At 43.2% G+C, this 13,992-nt stretch overlaps 1 protein-coding gene across 2 annotated transcripts in view; it reads left to right on the forward strand.

The window, feature by feature from the left end:
- The first annotated feature begins 348 nt into the window (after window positions 1–348).
- LRP3 (LDL receptor related protein 3) overlaps window positions 349–13,992 on the forward strand; it is a 35,069-nt gene continuing 21,425 nt past the window's right edge. Inside the window, exons 1-2 of one of the 2 annotated variants that reach the window (XM_005289909.4) lie at window positions 374–779; window positions 6,648–6,695. In XM_005289909.4, the coding sequence (XP_005289966.2) occupies window positions 545–779; window positions 6,648–6,695 (283 nt within the window). In that variant the 5' untranslated portion in view covers window positions 374–544. Of the gene's footprint in view, window positions 780–6,647; window positions 6,696–13,992 lie in introns of both variants that reach the window. The other variant, XM_042852177.2, reaches the window with a different exon arrangement.

The raw sequence follows: 13,992 nt of genomic DNA on the forward strand, positions 1-13,992 counted from the left end.
ACCCCATGTCTATGGAGGTCCCACAGTCCCTGCATGCTCCATCCCCTGTGCCTCAGGAGGGACCCCCAGTCCCTGCACGTTCAGCCCCCTGTCTATGGGGGTTCCCCAGTCCTGCAGGCTCAGTCCCCTGTGCCTCAGAGGGGCCCCCAGTCCCTGCACGTGCAGCCCCCTATGTCTATGGGGGTCCCCCTGTCCTTGCAGGCTCAGCCCCATATCTAGGGGGGGGTCCCCCAGTCCTTGCAGGCTCAGCCCCCTGTGTCTGGGGGGGGCAGTCCCTACAGGCTCAGGCACGGGGGGAGGCGGGTTTGCCCGCTTGTCGCCCCAGCGGTCCCTGCTCTGGCTATAGCCCGGGTGCCCTGAGGTGAGTGCGGGGCCGCCGCCACGGGGAGTGAAGGGCGGCCGCGCGCCTCCGGCCCGGCCGCCGCAGCGGCACAGCGAGTGCGTCACGTGGGCGGCGGCGGCGCTGCGCCGTGTCCCTTCCACCTGCCCGGAGCGGCGGCGCGCGGGCCGGCCATGGGGCTGCGCCAGGGGCAGGCAGGGCGGGATGCTCCAGCGCCTCCACCGGCCCCCCGGGCGGCAGGGGCGCCCCGGGGCTGCCGCGCTGCCGGCGCCGCGGGCTCGGCGTAGAGGGGAGGCGGGCGCGGAGAGCCCGGCCGGAGCCGCAGCGAATTCCCCCCCGGCGAAGGGCAGGCGGCGGCGGCGGCGACCCGCCATGGAGAAGGCGGCGGGCGCGGAGCTCCGGCAGGGCGCCCTGGTGCCGCTCACCGCCATCTGCCTGGGTAAGTGCAGCAGCCCCCGAGCCGCTGCCGGGAGCCGGGGCGCTAGTGCGGGCCCGGGGCGGCTGCGGGACGGACAGGCGGACGGACGCTGGGTGGATGCGGAGCGGGAGCGTGACGGACACGTTGGGCACAGCCGGATGGGCACCCTGGGCACGGACACGCGCCCTGGACACACTGGGCATGGACAGACACCCTGGCCACAGATGGGCACATGGGCACCCTGGCCACGGGTGGGCACTCTGGGCACATTCGAGCACCGTGGGCATCCTGGACACGGACAGGCACCTTGGGCACATGGGCACCCTGGCCACAGATGGGCATTTGGGCACTTTGGTTACTGGCAGGTAGCCCTATGGAAACCCTGGGCACAGATAGGCACCCAGTGCACTGGCAGGGAGCCCTATGGGCGTTCTGGGCATTGACGAACATGGAGGCAGCTGGGGCACTGGCAGAAAGCTATGCCCACAACTTGTGCATGGGAGCACACTGGCAACCTCTGGGCTCACAGGGCACAGATAGACATGCAGACACAGGTGGACACATAGCCGGCCATGCATGCTCCCTGGGCATGGGCAGACATGGATGAATACCTTTGGCAGGGACAGACAGACAAGCTGGTCACAAAATATACAGCTGCTGGACACACTGGGCACAGTGACAGCGCAAGCATATGTACTTTGCTTGTGCAAGGAGACTGCAGACTGAAATGGGATCAGCTCTGCCTGGTGTGGGGAATGACAATGTCTCCTAGAGTTTGGGCCAGGTATGCCTAGGAGAGTGACTTGTGTGGCTGCATTTGTTCTCAGTTGTGTTCTCTGTTTCTGCATAGAGTTCTGTAAACTGTTTTCAGTCTTGCAGTAGCTAGAGGTTGTTTATTGGAAGTTAGCAGCATAGTAACTGTGTAAGCAAGGTGGGCGTTTGGGGATTGTTTATGGTTTACAAATAAGTCAGCATGGTTTCCCTTAACAGCGTTTCTTATTGTGTGTGTTCTATGCTTCACAAAAATGCCACCCCCAGGAAAAATAGAATATTCCTACAAATGTTACCAATTCTGCTGCTAACACATAAATACACAACACTTTTTATAACCAGTATTAGGCGTTATTTATTTCAACGTACCTGTACATGTGCAAACTTCGTAACAAAATACATCTTATTTGATGGCTTAAAGGAAAAAGCTCATAATAAATTATAGTTTAGGATACAGAGTGCAAAAATCTGTGGATCTATTACAGTTTCTGTTTTAACTATTTCTTCCCAGTGGTTTATAACATCTCTGTAAAATAACTTGCACTACACTGAAACTTGGTGTATAAGGGCACACATGTTGGAGTTTGTCAAGATAGATAAATATAAAATCTATATAAAATTTGAGTAGGGTTTTAACTGCAATTCCCCTTGACTTTGAAACCATGATTGTAACCTTACATAATACTTAGACAGTTTACCCATATTTGGATAATTTCCCCCTTTTTCATTGTCCATACCCTAGTCTAAATCTTGTGATACACATTGAAGGTAGCACTTATTCTGCAACAGTTATAGGCCTCTCAGACGTTCTTGCCCAGCCACCACTTGGCCAGAGTTCTCATCTGGTTGATAATTTAATAGTGGTAGGATGAAAAATCCAGTTTCACTTATTCCCCAATCATCTTCTGTTACCTCTCCCTCCCTCCTGCCTGGAGCAACTGCTCTAATCTCTACTTCACAGCAAGTTTTAATTTATGGGAATTCAGATGCAAAGTACATATTGTTACTTGTTTCAGATGCTTTTGTGCATAGTTGGCTGCCAGTGCCCCAGGTGCATCTGAAGAAGTGAGCTGTAGCCCACGAAAGCTTATGCTCAAATAAATTTGTTCGTCTCTAAGGTGCCACAAGTACTCCTGTTCTTTTTGCGGAATAATACGGCTGCTACTCTGAAACCAGTCAAGGTGCCACTGTGTTCGTCAATGCCCAGAACGCCATAGGGCTGCCTGCCCATGCCCAGGTAACTGACCCCACATTCTGAACTGTTATGATACCTAGATATCTTGGCAGATATTTGAACTATGGTGGCTATCGATATTAAAAGTACTTTGAAAAGGACCTTCTTTGTAATATAATAAACTAATATTGACTTCCAAGAATCCTTAATAGTAAATAATACTAATTATGTACTTAGGCATCTAGTTTGAGCTGCCATCCATACTGCCCTGGCCACACTGCTATTTTTAGTGCAGTAGCTGGAGCAGAGCTGCCAAATGAATGTCCACTCCAGCTGGGAATCGCACCTCCCAGCTGCTATGTAGACATATACCCATGGTTACCACTTATGGATTAACTTTAAGTTAAATGATAATTGACTTCTGTAGAAGGTATTTTTGGTTTTGGACCAGAGGTACAAAGTTTATTGGTGTCAAAGCAGAAGTTGATGAGAGCTATTTTCCAACCCAAAGGCTTCATCCTGAAAGGCAGAGCTCAGTGAAAGTCACAGATGTTCAGCACCTCACAAGACTAAGCTCTAAAGCACGAAAATGGACTATACAATAAACTTACTGAATGCAGTACAATCCACTTACTGTGGACTAGGAAAACTGTGACTCCTTGTTTTTCCCAGCTCTCCTGTTTCATCCCATGATTCCACTGAGCTTTCTATGTGCTATTTTCATTGCGGTTTGTCTTCTATACCCATACCTTTAAGGATTCCAGTGTTGTGGGGAGACCTAAGGGCCAGTACAGATGTGTGTTTTCTTCTGGGACTCTAACATTTGTGGGGGCTTGCACAGCTAGGACCTAACAGAAGGCAGTTTGACTTGCTATAGTCCTGTCAGTGAGAAGGAAAAGGACATGAGAAGCCATGGACTGATTCTCCATCTGGGGAAAGTAAAATAAAACTCAAACTAAAGTTCAGTCCAAGGCCCTATTTACAAGGCTGACTTAATTTGAAATGAAAGACAAGCACTCAGAACTCTTGGTCTCAGCCACCAGAGTCCTTTCTAGTTTTCAGCAAGCTGGGAAAGTAGAGGACACACCCTTCTTTTTGGGTAGCCTTTGCTAGAGACCTAGGCCTTCTGCTAGGTCCTATCCAAGGGCCTTCCTTCAAAAATTTATCTTAATCCCCATCTTTGAAGACCAACCTAGGAGCATTTTATAGTGTCTCCAGCAGGCAGTCACATGATACTGAGTCAGCTGAACCATCTCCATCGTGTGCACTATCTGCAGATTACAACTCCCAGAAACAACTAGTCTTAAAAGGGTATGAACTCAAAGGGCATAGGCCCAGACCTCAAAGGTACTTAGGTTCCTACCTTCCATTGATTTCAGTGGAAATTAGAAGCCTTAATACCTTTGAGAATCTAGGTCTATATCCCAGTAACAGACATGCTTATGTGCCAGTGCTCTGTTATCAGCATCTGGAACGTCAGGTAGGGTCAGGATTTCTGTACGGTAACTTACTGTTCTGTCACTAAGTAGTCTGAATTAAGTCTCTCAGTCTGTCAGCTTTTTCTTGAAATTGGCATTGAGCCAGTCACTGCCCACTCAGTTGCAGCGTATCTTCAACTTGCCACTAAGTCTCTGCTCCTTTCCCAACCCAGCCTATTAGTTTCTCTGTGCTTTGTAGACTAGCTCCCTTATGAAAACCTGTCTAGGAGAGGGAGCACATTTCATGAAAAGCAGGGAGCTACTCTGACCTAGGAAGACCAGGAAAATCTGAACAAGGTTGTGTGATGTGGGGAGAAGAACTGATCAGTGGATGGCGCTGGCAGATCTGATTAGATAGGAATATGTCTGAGCGAGAGCTAGCTGGGAAGAGCCAGACCGAGTGGCGTATTGGAGCTGAGCATCAGTGAGCTTTAATACAGTATTAGAGTATTGCCCTAAGATATACTTACCAACGTATCAAGAGTAAGCTAACGCTGTGAAACTAATGAATTAATTACACTGCATTACATACGTTACTGTGTGTCAATTACATAATAAAATTGATGCTATTAAAGTAGTTTGAAGATAGGGTTAATAATGCTTATTAATACAAATCTGCAGCTCTATTTCTAACACAGAATACACAAACATCGTTACTCAATTGCCCTCCTGCCCACGTATTTTATTACAAGATGCAATCCTTTTTAGCCATTTAGAAATTACAGAAGATCATGTTACTGCTTCAGTTCTTCACTCCCTCTGCCACCAACCTTCTCCTTGTAATATCACCAATTCAACAATTACAGTTTTGCGTGATTAGTAGTCTGTTAGGGCCACTTGCTATCTTCAGTTGTTAGGGATCTCTCCCTTGCGGTGGTGAATGATCAGCTGAGGTCAGTGAGGGTCTATTTAGCTTTTGCACTTTTGATTGCAAGGAAGAAACGTGTTCCAATTAGTGCCAACCGCGGTGGTCTTTTAGTGTGGATTCCTGTCCACAAAAATCCCTACTGTTTGACACAGGGCACTGAACTGCTATTATACTGGAATAAGTTTCAGTGGTGACCAGAACTGGATTTGAACTGGCAACTAAGGGTATGTCTAGAGTGCAGTTAGACATCTGCAGCTGGCCCAAACCAACTGACTTGGGCTTATTGGGGGTTGAGCTGTGGGGCTGTTTCATTGGAATGTAGACTTCTCGGATTGGGCTGCAGCCACAGCCCGGAAGTCTAAGCTCCAGTGAAACAGTCCTGTAGCCCGAGTCAGCTGACACTGGCAAACTGCAAGTTTTTATATGCAGTGTAGACATATCCTTAGCGGCATATCCCAGTCTCTGGATTTTCCAGTCCCCTATGATAGGTACTTAATATTTCTGTTATGCTAGTTTTAATTCTATTGTAAGCTCTTCTGAGCAAGGACCATCTTTTTATTCTGTATTTGTATAGCACCTAGCACAGTGTGGCCCTGCTCCATGGCTAGGACCCCTAGGTGCTGCTGCAGTACAAATAATAATAATTAGGTGCAGCATCCCAAGTGACTGTCAGAGGAGAAGGGAATCAGGCCTGCTCTTCTTGGTGGTGTTTTTACACTTTTGTTTCTGATCATATCTAAATTATTTTTCAGTATTTCTAATGCACTTGTCACCATAATATCTGGGCACTGTGCATGGATTATAGAAAACTGTCCAAAAGGGTAATCAGGACTAGTGAAACCCCCTTATTCATGAGGCAGGTTCCTCATTTACTTCCATGTCATTCTGTTGCTGTATCCCTTGCTACATTGTGGGAGACCTTCTGGTAACGACTGTTCTAGTGAATCACTCTTTCTGATGCTGTATTTTGAAACATTTCCTCATGAAGTGAGACTTTGGAAAATGAAGATTGCTTGGGGAGTAATTTGCAATGAGCGGTGGCAGGTAGCTCCATATCCCTCATGATTAGCACTCATCTCTTTAAAAAAACCCACAAAACCCTCTGTTTAATGGCATTGAATAAGTCAAACTGGGTGCGTTGGCTTTTGCAGCTTCTTCTGCAGAGTGACATTTGTTGATAAGGAATAAACTTTGCTTTACATAGTGGGGCCAGACTTAAAAATAATAATCATAATAATTAATTTCCAACATTGAAACTGGTGAAGTGACCAACTGTTATCATACATGTTTTAGTGTAATTGCGGTTCCTCCTCCCCCAATAAATAACCAGTTACCAATAACAGCAACTTAAAGTAGATTGGCAATTGATTCTCTTCATAGCATAGTTGACAGACATTCAACTAACAGTCTATTTTCTGGATAGCAGAAGAATAGCAGATTATGTGAACTCTCACCATGGATAAGCAAAGTTCTTGTTTGAAGAATGCAGCACATATGAATGCAGTATCACTGCAAATGCTTAGAAAGAGTAAATTATTAACTGCCACCTCAAGCCAATGGACTCTGTAATGAATACTGTTTTTTTGTATCTTACGCAGTGAATCTCTTCTTAACTGGGAAAATAGAAAGTGCTGTTACCTCATTAGGTAAGACACATTTATCTTATTTCCTCCAAGCATTTGAATTTCTTCTTATTTTGATGATGATGCTGCCATTTCCCCCCCTGCACATAAAGCTGTTGCTGAAACCGGATGACTTTATCAGAGAAGAAGTTTAATAATGGATTTTTAGAAAGTTCCTCTGTTTTTAAATTTTAAATCTCTATATGAGTGTAATATTTCACCAAAATCAATATTGCTGTCCTAGACAAAACATTTAGCCTGAGGTTATGTTCGCAAATACACATCAATATTTTCAGGGGAAAAAATTCTTAAACAAGACAAAAGATTGAGATACTATATTTTATTGGACCAACTTCTATTGGTGGAAGGGACAAACTTTTGAGTTCCAGAGAGCTCTTCTTCAGGTCTGGGGAACAGGGCCGGCTCCAGCATTTCTGCTGCCCCAAGCAAAAAAAAAAAAAAAGCCACAATCTCCTCACTCCTAGAGGGACCTGCCGCCCCCGCAGGTGCTGCCCCTCTCCCTTGGCCGCCCCAAGCACCTGCTTGTTAAGCTGGTGCCTGGAGCTGGCCCTGCTGGGGAAGGTAACCAGAGTGTTCAAGCTAAATATAAGGTTGGACACTCCAGTATCCCATCTTGTATGTAGCCTGAACACTGATACACCAAGAGAAGTTGGTCGTGAAAGACATTACCTCACCCTCCTTGTCTCTCTCCTATCCTGGGACCAACACAGTTACAACAACACTGCATTTAGGGTGACCAGATGTCCTGATTTTATAGGTAATGTCCCGATATTTGGGGCTTTTTTTAATATGGACTCCTATTACAGCACTCAACCCAAGGTTTAAGAATCTAAAGTGCCTTCCAAAATCTGAGAGGGATGAGGTGTGGAGCATGCTTTCAGAAGTCTTAAAAGAGGAACACTCCAATGCAGAAACTACAGAACCTGAACCATGAAAAAAGAAAATCAGCCTTCTGCTGGTGATATCTGACTCAGATGATGAAAGTAAATATGCATTGGTCTGCACTGCTTTGGATTGTTATTGAGCAGAACCCATCATCAGCATGGACGCATGTCCTCCGGAATGGTGGTTGAAGCATAAAGGGACATATGAATTTTTAGCGCATCTGGCATGTAAATATCTTGTAATGCTGGCTACAATAGTGCCATGCGAATGCCTGTTCTCACTTTCAGTTGACATTGTGGAAAAAATAGCAGGCAGCGTTGTCTCCTGCACATGTAAACAAACTTTTGTCTGAGTGATTGACTGAACAAGAAGTAGGACTGATTGGACTTGTAGGCTCTAAAGTTTTACATTGTTTTATTTTTGAGTGCAGTTATTTTTGTACATAACTCTACATTTGTAAGTTCAACTTTCATCATAAAGAGAGTGCACTACAGTACTTGTATTAAGTGAATTGAAAAATACTATGAGGAGTCCTTGTGGCACCTTAGAGACTAACAAATTTATTTGGACATAAGCTTTCGTGGGCTAGAACCCACTTCATCAGATGTATGAAGTAAAAGATACAGGAGCAGATATAAATACATGAAAAGATGGGAGTTGCCTTACCAAGTGTGAGATCAGTCTAACAAGACAATTCAATTAACAGCAAGATACCAAGGGAGGAAAAATAACTTTTGTAGTGGTAATGAGAGTGGCCCATTTCAAACAGTTGACAAGAAGGTGTGAGTAACAGTAGGGGGAAATTAGGTTTAGGTTTTGTAATAACCTAACCACTCCCAGTCTTTATTCAGGCCTAATTTGATGGTGTCCAGTCTGCAAATTAATTCCAGTTCTGCAGTTTCACATTGGAGTCTGTTTTTGAAGTTTTTTTCTTGAAGAATTGCCGCTTTTAGGTCTGTTATTGAGTGACCAGGGAGACTGAAGTATTCTCCTACTTGTTTTTTTTAATGTTATAATTCCTGATGTCAGATTTGTGTCCATTTATTCTTTTGCATAGAGACTGTCCGGTTTGACCAAGGTACATGGCAGAGGGGCATTGCTGGCATATGATGGCATATATCATATTGGTAGATGTGCAGGTGAACGAGCCCCTGATGGTGTGGCTGATGTGGTTAGGTCCTGTGATGGTGTCCTTTGAATAGATATGTGGACAGAGTTGGAACCGGGGTTTGTTGCAGCGTTTGGTTCCTGGGTTGGTGTTTTTGTTGTGTGGTGTATAGTTGCTGGTGAGTATTTGCTTCAGATTGGGAGGCTGTCTGTAAGCGAGGACTGGCCTGTCTCCCAAGGTCTGTGAGAGTGAGGGATCATCCTTCAGGATAGGTTGTAGATCCTTGATGATGCACTGGAGAGGTTTTAGTTGTGGCGCTATGGGTGACAGCTTGTGGCATTCTGTTACTTTCTTTGTTGGGCCTGTCTTGTAGTAGGTGACTTCTGGGTACCCTTCTGGCTCTGTCAATCTGTTTCTTCACTTCACCAGGTGGGTATTGTAGTTTTAAGAAAGCTTGATAGAGATCCTGTAGGTGTTTGTCTCTGTCTGAGGGATAGGAGCAAATGCAGTTGTATCTTAGAGCTTGGCTGTAGACAATGGATTGTGTGATGTAATCTGGATGAAAGCTGGAGGCATGTAGGTAAGTATAGCAGTCAGTAGGTTTCTGGTATAGGGTGGTGTTTATGTGACCATTGCTTATAAGCACTGTAATGTCTAGGAAGTGGACCTCTTGTGTGGACTGATCCAGGCTGAGGTTGATGGTGGAGTGTCCAAATAAATTTGTTAGTCTCTAAGGTGCCACAAGGACTCCTTGTTGTTTTTGCTGATACAGACTAACACGGCTACCACTCTGAAACCTGAAATACTATTTCTTTTATTTTTACAGTGCAAATATTTATAATAAAAATAAATATAAAGTGAGCACTGTACACTTTGTATTCTGTGTCGTAATTGAAATCAATATATTTGAAAATGTAGAAAACATCCAAAAATAGTTATATAAATGTTATTCTATTATTGTTTAACATTGCGATTAATCATGTGATTAAGCGCAATTAATTTTTTTAATCATGCGATTAATTGCGATTAATTTTTTTAATCACTTGACAGCCCTAGTGTTTACATACACTCTCTGTCCTTACTCCAATACAGGAAGATATAGAAATGCTAAGTAGGGGACCCCTAAGCAATCTTAATTCTGCCCCTTTATTCCTGCCATTTTGCAAGATGGATATGTGTCTGACCAGCATCACAGCTAGTTGATAAGTTAAATCCTGTATACCTTGCCTGTTTGGTCAGGAATCTGGGCATCTGTATACTTGAATGTTTCACTTGTGCCTTCAGACTTCTTGAACTAGATCCATGTCTCTTAATTTTCATGGAAGACTCCAGATTTATGATACTTTCTCCTGGCCTCCTGAGCAATTGCCTGAATCTCTTTGGGAACAGGGAGGCTTAATGGGAAGTGAATATGACTGGAGCAACCTAACTGAGACCAAAGAGAATAGGAGTTTATGTGGGTGAAACATTTTCCCCGCATTCTGATCATGAGGTGCTTTGAGGGTAGAGAGCCTCTTGGTCACTGTGTGGAACCAAAATGGAAACTGCGACTGTGAAGATGCAGCACAGCTGGGCAGGTCATAACAGCACTCCATAGAAAGACAGTCTCATCCTGAAGGAGCTAGCAGCCTCAGAGCTCAAGCTGCCCAGGCTTCTATATGAACCTCGGTCCCGTTCTCCTGAGGGATAGGGACTAGCTTGTCACAGGTTTCAGAGTAGCAGCCGTGTTAGTCTGTATCCACAAAAAGAACAGGAGTACTTGTGGCACTTTAGAGACTAACAAATTTATTAGAGCATCCGAAGAAGTGGGCTGTAGCCCACGAAAGCTTATGCTCTAATAAATTTGTTAGCTTGTCACAGTTATAAACTCTCTCTCCCCCATGACTTTCAGACTTATTCAGCTCATTGGAGATTTAACAGGTGATATAAGTGCTAAGTATTTAGATATTACTGGGCCTGAGAAAAATTATGAGGCCACTTGTGTTCAGAAGTTTAGTCACGAGCCACAGAGTCCAGTTAGGTATTTTCAGCTTTGTTGTTTTATGCTTGAGATGCAAATAAGAAGTTCTCATTATTAGTATAATTTTCTAGTCAATAGCAATATTATTACTTATATGTATTATTATGACAGGTTTCAGAGTAGCAGCCGTGTTAGTCTGATATGCATCCGAAGAAATGGGTTGTGGTCCAGGAAAGCTTATGCTCTAATAAATTTGTTAGTCTCTAAGGTGCCACAAGTACTCCTGTATTATTATGAGTAACTCTGAGTCCTAATAAGGGTCAGGGCCCCATTGTGGGAGACACTATTCAAACACATAGATACGCATAGTCCCAGCTCAAAGACCTTATAATCAAAATTTAAATAAGACATAATAAGTGAGTGTGACAAACAGTAGGAGGAAAAGAGAAGGCGGGAGGATGAAGTAACCAGAAGATAACATGGTCAGCTAGTTATTGCACAATCTGTTGCTTTCAAAACAGAACTGGGGCTTGGGAGTGCAGTTGCAATGGGAGAAGGTAGTTGATCTTGTGGATTAGTTTACACACCAGCGGAAATGTGGGTGGTTTGCAAAACTATTTTTAAATATTTTTGGAACAAAATTGAACTCTAGTTAATATTCTGTCTGAATGATTCTTTAGCTTTTGCCCTGTATTCATTACTCTGTATTGTATGTGAGGTCACAGATTACTCTGTTCAGAATTGTACTGCTTCTTGTTGATTTAGTTTAATTCAAGAGGTCTTGGCATTGCCATTTTAAAAATGGTGTTTCTGGTTAGAAGTTGGCAGAGGTAGATGGGTTTTGTTTCAGGAAGAATGTTGAGATAGTGTAGCTCTTAAAGTTTCTGGGCTTGGTTCTGCCTTGGGTTACTCTGTCTTCTGGCAGTGCAACAGGAATGGTGGAAAGTGAATCTAGAGGGGCATTGTAGTGGAGTAAGTCACATGCAACTTCTTCTGTGCCTGGGTTTTGTAGGGAGGGGAGAGGAGGCCAGTGCAGCTCTAAAATTTATGCTCATGGTAAGGAAGGGTCATAACAAGGGAGGGGCATGGCCAGGTTCACAGAGCATTTGAGGATTCATTCTCTGCCAGTTTTATGTTAAAACTGCCCTTCCATGGCTGAACCCTCAATGTAAGTCAGTTTTGCAAACACTCTTGCCTTCCCATTTTGTTGAATCTCTCTTCTGGTTCAGTTGCTTTTGCTGACCCAGGGTTTGTGTCTTATTTCTGAGAACGTGGGTGGATTGATTCCTCTATGTATAATGGCTATCACAAACACAAGGGAGAAATTGATAGGCACATGGTACTATGCATTGGAATCTTCCTCATGGACATTTGGTACCAAGGAAAGCACTCTGTGACGCAGTTCATCTGGCCAGCAGACCTTGTGTCTGTTTACATTCCATTTGATCAGTAATAAGAATCCACTAGGGATTTGATTCAATATTCCATACAGAGGGCGTTATTAAGATGCATTTCTGTTTGAGAGAAGCTCTCTGAGCCCAGATCTCTCATGGCAAGACTTGCGTAAAGAATTTGTATACAGTATTTTAAAAAGATATAAAAACATAAAAGATTAAGTATTGTCCTAAATATTGATTTTGTTTTTAAATACAGCGTTTCTGAAAATAATGTACTGTTATCTATGGCTTACCATTCTCTTGTGATGTACTGTTCTGGTTGGCTAATCTTAAAGGCAGGAAATGTAGGCTGTACTTGGCTTTTAATAAACTCTGTTCTGACTCTTCAGAATTTACCTAAAAGCTTGAAGAAAAACAGCTATTGAACAGTAGTTTGAAACAGCTACCAGTAATATTTCTTTCTTTCTTTCTCCTTAGAGCTTTCCCTTTTCACTTAGATGTTTTCATAATTTGAAAATGCTTTTACTTATTTTCCCTTAAGAAATAGTAACACTGTCACACTAAAGTAAACTTTAAAAACCATAATACTGTATCCAGACTTTAGATGCTATGTTTTGACTTCAATTATCTTTGTAACAAGCCCTGCAAATATACTCATTAACAATCACCGTGTCTCCATCAATCTGTTCCTGAATTAGTCCATTCATGTAATACTTAAACAGCTGTTATCATCAGTGGATGTTTTGTCTTTGTATGGACTGCGTGATTGGGTCTAAATGTATTGACATCACAATCCTTTCCAAATCATGGTGTTATAATTATGTAACTGAACAAGTGGCATATGAGGTGAGGTGGCTTATTCTACTACTGTGCTGTGGAGCTCCTTTTCTCTTTTCATTGATATCACTCTCCCTTTCGCTCTGCCTGCTTCCACTCTCTGCCCTTAACTCCCCAATGTCGCCCTTTTAGGTTATCACTCTAACTGAGAAAGCGCCGTGAACTTAGTTTTGAACTGAATGCAAACTTACAAACATTTGATGTGACTGAGATGACTTGTTTTCTGTTTTGTTACCAACAAACAGGCTTTTAGTAAAAAGGTACTGAGATTTTAAAATATATATTTATCATTTATTTTAGCTAAAACACTCTTTATAAAAGGTGAAAGAACAGCAGCTTGGAAAGCAGACCATGAACAGCTCACCATGTATAAATAGCTCCCTACTATTTCGCAGCAGAGCCAATGCATAGTGGCTAGGGAAGAAAGAGGAGGAGGCAACTGACTAGGAAGGAGACATGGTAATGAGCACTGATGGGAAATGAGGTACATCAAAAGCACATGCCAGTCAAATGAGAGTTGGGTAAACATAATAGTACTTTTTCAGTTTGCCTTAATGTGTCAGTGGTTCTCTAACTGTCTGTGACACACAAATATTTTTTATTTTAATAGGAAACAACAAAAGGATATCTTTGATATTAAACTGTTGCCCATTTAGATTAGGAATTTCAATAAGAGCAGCAAAGCCCAGACGGCATGTTCTTGCTCTGTTAGAAGAAGGAAGCCATTATAAGATAACTAGCACCAGTGGATGTTATCAGATAAATTGCCTGAATTGGCAAAGCTTTGTTTCTTTTATATCCATTTCTGCCCACGTATATTTTCAAATGAGTTATTTAGTTAGCATTGTATATAGTTCTTTTAGGGTGTTGCTGAGAGCAGTGATGCAGAATTAACTAGAAAAGCACACCTGAAAAACTAAAATCTCAGGCTGCATCAAATCCACTGCATGTACTTTCGAAAAAGTTTTAACTGTTTGAAGCATCTGTTACGCAGGGTCACTCTAGTATGATCACTCTAGATACTGCTCCATCTTAAAATTATGAAAACTGAATATTCTTGAAAATGCACTTTTTACTTGATCTTAAAAATACTAATTAACGGGTGAGCATTGT

This window comes from Chrysemys picta, chromosome 14, assembly GCF_011386835.1.
Source record: "Chrysemys picta bellii isolate R12L10 chromosome 14, ASM1138683v2, whole genome shotgun sequence".
NCBI classification, from domain to species: domain Eukaryota; kingdom Metazoa; phylum Chordata; order Testudines; family Emydidae; genus Chrysemys; species Chrysemys picta.